This window comes from Diplotaxodon limnothrissa, linkage group LG3 (genome assembly GCF_057381915.1).
Source record: "Diplotaxodon limnothrissa isolate DT_005_m linkage group LG3, D_limnothrissa_male_GT1.1, whole genome shotgun sequence".
In the NCBI taxonomy this organism is placed as follows: Eukaryota; Metazoa; Chordata; class Actinopteri; order Cichliformes; family Cichlidae; genus Diplotaxodon; species Diplotaxodon limnothrissa.
Window position 1 is genome coordinate 58,970,652 of NC_140598.1, and position 8,683 is coordinate 58,979,334.

General features: G+C 43.8%; 1 protein-coding gene across 5 annotated transcripts in view; it reads left to right on the forward strand.

Moving 5' to 3' along the window:
• Positions 1-5,780, forward strand: part of LOC146636687 (nuclear factor 1 B-type-like) — a 59,325-nt gene extending 53,545 nt beyond the window's left edge. For 3 of the 5 annotated variants that reach the window (XM_085349655.1, XM_085349652.1, XM_085349654.1), the window contains exons 11-12: positions 350-438; positions 3,932-5,780. In XM_085349655.1, the coding sequence (XP_085205781.1) occupies positions 350-438; positions 3,932-4,064 (222 nt within the window). In that variant the 3' untranslated portion in view covers positions 4,065-5,780. The remainder of the gene's footprint in view (positions 1-349; positions 439-3,931) is intronic. The other 2 variants (XM_085349656.1, XM_085349657.1) reach the window with 1 other exon arrangement.
• Positions 5,781-8,683: the final 2,903 nt, after the last annotated feature.

Below are 8,683 nucleotides of genomic sequence, written 5' to 3' on the forward strand. Positions count from 1 at the left end.
ACTTCCTGTATGATGCCACTCACATTTTCTAACTAACTAACTTCGTTTTGTTTTTTGTTTTGCTTCCAGGTTAGCTGTTTCCACTAACTGTAATGCATGCTTTTTATTTTCTGTCTGTTTCACCTGTAGCTGTTATTTTATCTCAATAAGTATTAAAAACACTGACTCAGTTTTCATTCTTAGGATTCATTTTGGAGCCTTTTTTTTTTTAAAAATCTATTTTTTATTTCCCGTGCTCCTGTCCTAGGCTCTTTTGCATGCATGTGTGTATACAGTGTTGAGTTGTAGTGTAATCTGAAGTGGAAGTTGTCTTGGCCCAGTGATCTGACTGCTAGGTTTCAATTGACAGCTGAGGAAGTGTGACTGGAGCGTGACTCAAAACGGCAGGCATTATGGCCCCAGTGCCACTGACGACACTTTGGGGATTACTTGGCAAAGGTAACCTTTTCATTCTTTCATGCCGTCTCTCTCTGTCTCTCTTTCAGCACATGCACAAACACACAACATATAAGCATTGAAATGAGTAACTCAGTATAATGTATGATTTCCTTGATTGTCTCCTCTTTACGTTCACATATAAACGCAATTACGGGGCCAGTAGCCGTGGCTGTTATTGCTGCAGATGTTGACCTTTTTCGAGATGAGGTCATGCCTTTGATAAAACACACGTTTCCTTGTGTCTCCCTCATGTTTTCTTTCCCCCGCCCCCTTTCTGTTGCTTCATCTCCTTTTCCATGCCTTAATAGTTTTATACATTTCCCAGTAACTTCTTCTTGTTTTGCACTTGAGAATTCGATTAGCAGCGGAGTCCCTTCATTCTGTTTTCCCCAGAACCGACTTTTGTAAATGCAGACGAACACAAACCACGAGAGGAGAAGGTCATATTTTCTTTTCATATCTGTTGGAAAGCGATAAATACAAATACCAATATTATATTTCGCTGCATAACGACAACTCTTGCAGTGTGATTCAGCTTTTGAAATAAAGCCTTTCTTCCTCTTGGATTCATTCTTAATAAAAACAACAAAATAATGCTTTGATGTAACTAATTTGACAAAGCATGTGGAAAATTTAAAAAAGGAAGTCATTTCAGGTCAGATTGTTAGCCATGTGCGGTTAAGTTGCTCGCTGTATTTAAACAAGCTTAGCTTTGTTTAACTTTGTGCTCAAGTAATGCTTTACTCTCTGTAACTTAAAGTTACAGACCCCCCACCTTCCACACACACACACACACACACACACACACACACACCCCTCCTCCCTCGCTTCCATACTGTATCTCTCCCTCTCTGGGGGAAAACCTGAACCATTTCACCATGCTAGAGCGAGCAAGCTGAGCTAAGCCTTTTCCTGTTACGTCTCCCCTTTCCCCTTTTCCCTGGATATGTACAGTGTGTGTGGGTGTGTGTGTGAGTGTGTGTGTGTGTGTGGGTGTACAGGTCATTTTGCGCTCGCTGAAGTTACAAATGTTTTTACAAACACAAACGCACACAGCAGAACCCCCTTCGAAAGGCCTCCTAATGGGCCAGTAGAGATAGCAGAGAAAAATGTCCCCCGCTGCAAGCCTGAGGTCTCTTTTTCCACTCGCACTCCAGCTCACTCCTCCTCCTTTCGCCATGTGACTCGTACAGTAATAAGAAAAGATAGAATAGATCCCGACTGGATTCAGTTTAGTTATTGCGAGGATGGGGACGGTAATTCTATTACACTTTTTTTCCCCTCTTTGATGGATTATTTACGCCCAATCGTTCAACATACAGATGAGATCAGTTTGATTTCTCCTTTATCTTGCTCGCCCCTTTAAATGGGGCGCTTCGCTAGGCCTCTTCAGTACTAGCCCTCAAATTAAAAAGCTGCCAGACTCGCATGTTGCTATTGTGCAGGAAATGGGTCAGCAATCCATTAAGATGCCATTAGATAATCTAATTTAGGGAGCTAATCCTTAAACGAAGCACGCTGTATGGCCAGGCTGTGCTCGCGGGGAGTAGAATTAGTGAGGTTTGGGAGCCGGACAGGGCAGGGGGAGGCCATCTTGAAGGTTACCTAAGGAAACGCGGCGATGGAGGTCAGGTCTTTTAGCCATGCTCAGAGCTGCTCGTGTGGAGACAAAATCTAGAGGAGCTGCACTGATGCAGGTTAAGATTGCAACAACAACAAATAGCTTCAAATAAAATGTTTGTCTTTATGTTATGTCTTTTTAATTATTTAAAAGCTACAGGGGACAAAATGCCTGAACATCTAACTTCCTGTGAATGGGGCCCTTAGTTCCTGCACAAGTTCAGTCATACTAATGAGGCAACTGATCCCCACACACACACACACACCCACCCTAATGCATGCACAGACACTGATGCAGAGAGTTATTCTGTACTGTAAAACAAAAAACCTACTTATAGGATGCAGGTGCGGACAGGCAGCCAGTTTAAAACTGATCTGTGCAAAAAAAAAGTGCATTTTTGTAGCTGTTTGACCCCCCGCACACACCTACTAAACAATGTAAGTCATTACCTGAGAGGCGTTTCATAAGAAAAGCGAAACATTGCGAGATAAAAGAAGGGAAGGAAGGAAGAAAGAAAAGGAGAGCGCTGCAGTCCTTGGCCGCTCTGTGCGCTCTTTGTTCAGAAAGGTAGGAAAAACTTAATCCCCCGTTTCCTGTCCGATGATTTTTGGCAGAGTGAAAGAGAGAAGGAGGGAGGGAAGAGGATAGAACGAGGACGGGCTGGACGGTAAAAAAAACTGCTAGAGAGGATTAGCCTTGAAGTCTTTTTTTAACACTTTGCGCACTGAAACGCAACCTAAAACTTGAGTGATGTTTGCTTTTGTTTTGAATGCGTCTCCTCGGCTCTTGTGTTTTCTGTCTTTCACTCTTTATTAGCGAGTCGGGCCTCTCGGGCCGTGAGGTGAATTGAATTTGCACTTCCATTGTTTTAAGTAAAAGAGCGGTGACTAGTGATTTGTAAAAAATGCAGACTGGTTGATGAGTTGCTTTTATGAGCCCAGACAGTGTTGTTCTAATACTGAAGTTTCACAAAGAGTCGAGTCTCTGCACAGGAGCATCATCAGACTCGAGGCTTGTCTTGTGTTTTGTTTCATGTGAAGAAAACCCCCAAAAAACAAAACCTCCTTGTCCCCTTTTCCCATCTAAGCCTGCTTTCCTTTTCTTTCCTTTTTTCTGCATTTTCCCTTCACTCCTGCGTTCCTCACTTTTATCTGTTTCCTGCTCTTTTTTCCATCCATCACGTTTCAGCTGCTGCAACAGCGTGCTGATGCTTCGTATGCGTGCATCGGTTATTGGTGAAAAGTGTAACACAGGTATTTTCATACTTAGCGGGAGTGATACGAGAGGTGGGAGGGGGTTAGATGAGTGCACAGTGGGGCCCTGCGGGGAAGAAAAGAGCAAGGGGGGGCTAATTATCTGACATCTACGTTGCGCAGCACCCCTCGGGAACAACATGCTGTTTGTTCCCGCTCGCGTTTTCAGTTAGCACCGTTGCTCCCCAGGAACAATCACTGTGTTGTTTTGCCATTAGCGTGAGATGAATAGGGATGGAACAGCTTTGTGTAGGGACCCCCACACTTTTTACCCACAACCACTCCTCCTTCACCGCCGCTACCAATCGCGCTCCTCCTCCCCCCCATCGCGCTTTTCTCCACCGCCATTAATGCACAGAAGAGCGGCTGCGTCACGGCCCTCTCACACGATGTCCTTCACTGGGAATCAAGTGGGATCCCCTCAGCTTAGTTTAACGAGCTTTTTTTTGGTTTATCTGCGTTTGAACAAACCAACAGCGAGACCACGAACCTCAATGACAGCAGAGCTGGTCATTAGCGAAGCAGCGTTCAGGATAACTGGGTGAAAGAATCTGATTTTGACTGCAAACGGCACAGGAGTAATCTCTTTGTCTCTCTCTCTGTCTCTCTGTCTCCACAGTCCTGGTACCTGGGCGAGCTTAGTTCCATTCCAAGTGTCGAACGGGACTCCGATTCTGCCAACAAATGTCCACCAGAACTACAGCATAAACATCATTGGTGAGCCCCTGGTCCCCGCCGAGACAGGGAACTGATCACACAGAGGCCGGATGACCCCCAGGGTGGATAGATGGGTGGGGGCGTTGGTAGTGCGGAGCTAGCACTACAGGTGTCCACAGCCATGGATGAAACCAGCAAAGCAGCAAGCGCTGCATAACCCTCTCTACTATCCCCCCCCAACCCTCATCCCAGCCCCTCCTTGTTCCCTCCCCACTCCCGTCCCTCCCGATGATGGACACTGGCCCTGAAGTGAAGATGAGGGTTCGTTCAGAGGAAAGAAGAAAAAAAAAAAAACCAAGAAGCTTCAGGTCTGCTGTCTCCTCACCCCGGCCCACACACACACAAACACACACACCTACCACCCACCAGTCAGTTGTTGTGTGTTGCAGAACTTTGCAATCCATTCAGATACTGTGATGTATAGATGCCTTAATGTTTTATTGCATGACACTCTAGTCTCTTAGCGGCGATTCCTATTATTTTTCCATGTTGGAGGAAGATGTAAAATCTAGATTTACAAACACACCCACACACACACACGCATAAGTGAGGGGGTCTGCATATTTGACAACCTCTGCCTGGTGGATGGCTCAGAGACTCTAAGCTCTCCAACTGAGACCTCTTGAGAAGAGGCTTTCCCGCATCAAACGATTCACTGTGTGCACCATAGGAACAAAAACTTGTGAATTCAGAGTGTTTCTTCTTCCATTTGATTTCAGTTTACTGTGATACGACTCTTTGTTCAGAAAAATGTGTTGACTTTGTTTATTCTTTACTGCTACTTACTTCATGAATTAATGTAAACACTTAGGCCCCTTTCAGACATGGCTTCACGGGTTTGTCAAAGCGATTAAGACCCCGGTAACTCTTACGTGAACGCTCCTCATGGCAGCGCCGCAGACAGCCTCGGTATGTGCAAAAGGCTTGCTGCATTTGTGGCCGCAAGATGTGCCCGGCGATATTTAATTCTCTTCGCCGCCACAGACCCTGTTCACAGGAGACATTTCCACATGACAGGATGATGGCTCAGTTTTCATTAAGTGTCCCAGTAAGTCATGGCAAGCTGGTCAGTGAGCAAGCAAACGCAACAGCAGGACTTCCCCGACCTTTTTACTTGGTCTGAGCCAGCAGCATCTCTGAGATGGGCACAGGATGTTCTTCAGTGGCAACGCTGGACGCCAAAAGCAAACCCTCCTGGCTGAAAGGGCAACAAAGTCTGCACAAGTTAGGATGGGTGCTGGTGGGGTAAACTGCCATCATCTGGAGCGTCATCCAGCATCCAGACAGATAGCAGTTCCTGTCCTGTGGGACATGTTTTGGCTAAAAACCGCACCAGTTCACAGCTTTCCAATTGAAAAGTGATGGTTAAGAGGTTACCTAGAGCGTTAAGTGGTGACACCAGTGGGTCGTCACAGAACATCTGCATGTTGCACCCTTTCCTGCTTTGATATGTTAAAATATCTGCTGTGAAAACAGTGAAAACGCCCTCTTCTGTACGGTAAACTTGTGCATGCCTGTCCGTCAGTACGACTGAGACCTGCGCCGTGTCGAAAGCTGCCCGTAAATGTTAAGATGCTGTCAGATTAATGGAGAGGAGTGCATGTCTGAAAGGGGCTTTATGGGTAAAGGTTGAGAACTCTAAATGCAGTTTTCAAAACAACACTAAATGCTAGGCTTGAGATTGGACCCCTCACGAAAGAATTAGCATCTCCTTTAAAAAAAGGAATATAAAAAAAAAAAAAAAAATGCGACAGAGGCAAGTGCAATTGAATTTTTGAAGGGAAGCTATCAGTCTGTCAGCCCTAAGACTCTAAAGGAAGGGGGATAAATATGAAATGTTTTATGGGTAAAATGTTTGAGAAACATCTGAATTTGATTTCAGTCACGATATCCGTCTCCTCGCGTGGAAAAAAGTAAAAAAAAATTTAAAAAGTAAAAACATTAAGTAGGAAAGGCAGTTGAAGGCGAGCATTAAAGCTACCTGTGCAGCGCTGAGCAAAACCAGCACTTATTTTGAGCCCTTCCCATCATTATGGGGAGATTTTTTTTTTTATTTATTTCAGAAAAATCGTAAGTAACGAAAACGAGATGCACATAGTGCGCATAAATGTTCACGATGAGATCAAGAGCATACGCATTTGGCCAACAGCTTCTAAAGCTTATGTTTACGGAAAAAAAGAAAATAAGAAGTGTTAATTCATGGGAAAATTTGTATTATTCATGCAAATGTAGCGTGGGCTTATGGGTAAAGCTACAGTTTGTGCAAGGTTAACTCTAAAGTGGAAGAGGTTGAAAGCTGAAATTCCGAATCCAGGTGGTGGCAAATCCCCGAAATCAAGAATTGCGCGTGGCGTGTTCACGGCCATTGCCTCTCCAGTCCAGACATATTTATATACGAGGAAAAAAAAATCTCTCCAGTACTCTTAATTTGCACGATGACATATAGTCCACATTACGTGCCTTGCCTTTGAATATAGAGACATCACTACACTTGTTTTTTGCTGCATTTATCATTATAGAAAAAAAAATTAACATTTTTATGATAAGAATTGTTTTGTACTCTGAATGAAATTGTTGATTTTTAACTTCATGTACTACTCTATGTCACAGTTACATTGCATATCAAGGCTGTGTATAGTTGCCGTTTTAAAGTTTGTAATCAACCAGCATTTTTTTGTTTGTTTGTTTGTTTGTTTTCAGTATTTTGGTGGTTTTTCTAATAACCTGTCATCTTTTGTTTTCCTTTTTTTTTTTTTTCTCTTTTCTCAATGCTCATTTTGTTCATCTTCCAGTTACTATTGCGGAGGGTGGAATTCAGAATTATGAAAATTATGCAATACCAAGTTTTGCCTATGTAGGTAGTGCTTATAGATGCGTCAATTATTAGAAGCTAGTTTGGAGATAGATAATATTGTAATGCATTTATTTTGTTGATATCGTTGTTTGTCGTTGTTGTTGTTGATGATGTTGTTGTTGTTGTTGTTGTTGTGGGTGTTTTTTTCTTTTCCTTTTTTATCGACCAAAGTGGGGACTGCTTTCTATGCAGTGTGAGACAAGGTCTTTTTTTTCTCCTTTTTTTCTTTCTTTAGCTTGTAGGCCTACCGAATGACGGTGAGACAAGTTCCCGTGTATTATGAATTTGGGAGATTTGGGAGGAGGGGTGGTATTTTTCTAGAAATACTTATCTTAAAATGATGCACCCTTGGGCTTGCTGCGGCTGCAAAGTCACTGATTGGTCTACTGTGACTCTTACTTTCAACTTTCCACCTGGGGTGCTAGCGTGTGACCTTGAAGGAGCTCTTTTTTCTTCTTCTTCCACTGGAGAGACAGCTTGACTTGAGCGCGACAATCATTTGAAGAAATCATTTTTGCGTAGAATCCCGTTCTGTCTCGGCTCCCCGAGAGCCGCAGCCGATAGCATCGCGCGCGTTTTTCCAAATCTTTACGCCGTGCTATTCTAGATGTCGCCTAATGCAATTCCCAAGTAGATGCCTTAAACACATCAGTGAAGTGGCCTGTGACTGCGCAACAATCACACACCGACTAATGCTAGTGAGACCTGTTGAAATCAGTTCCAGACAGGCTCAAGCAAGCCTTTAGAAAGTATTTTATAAGTAGTAGATTTGTATAAATGTATATACGATATGCACATATGTCAATTCCTGAGACGCTTCCCTAGCAGAAGCCCCGTAGAGTATGTTAAAGGAAATATTGGACTGCAGGAGTGTGGTGTCTTCTAACTTCCTGTCCAAATGCCCCCAGTAGAAGCTTAAATAGAATCCACTAGGAGAAAAAATCTAGCACTTAAATAGCACATAGGCAATCATCTCCCCCACCCCCCATCCTCGTCCTACAGTGTTCAGAAGTCAAACTAAACCTCTCAGGCGTATTACAGGGCATTATTTATATCAATCAATACCTTGCCATTTTTATTGTAAAAAAAAATTTCTCGCAGAAAGCTGCAGCGCAGCCAGTGCTGCTATGACACCTTTTGCACTCTTTCCCTGCAATCGTGAAAGAAACGTTTTCCTTCGGAGAGTTCCCCCGAGAGCTCTCCGGCGCCAGCAGAGGGCTAAGGAGCAGAAATCGTTGTTAAAAAGTAATCCTCAAGTCAAGCTCAATCTCTCCGTCTTCACCCAGATTTCTCACGCAGAAAGAAAATGTTTGAAAAAAAACAAAACGAAAAAAGTCACCCCGTTGTAAGTGCACTGCTCTTTTTTTTTTTTCTTGGTTGCTTTTTTTTCTTCTAAAAGGAAAAAAACTATAAGTGCTTTGCAGCCTTTGGCCATTGGAGACCCCACTGAAGTGCATTGTCCCCAAGTGTGTGTGTGTGTGTGTGTGTGTGTGTGTGTGTGTGTGTGTGTGTGTGTGTGTGTGCGCGCGCGCGCAACTTAAAAGTGTGTCAGGGTCACTGTGCTGTTGTGCTGGTGTCTGTTTGAAGAGGAGACTGTACATAATGGTAAATATCCTGACTGCGTCGATAGCTGCGGTCTGCGAGGCTGAACTCTGCTTTGGCAGCTTGAGCGTGCGTGCAAGTGCGTACGCGGTTAAATTTCCGAGCTGGATGTATGATCGAGTGCCTCCGACACTACACAGCGATAGAAGATGAGGGTCTTTCTGTCGAGGAAAAGAAAAAGCCTGCCGTAGGACAGGA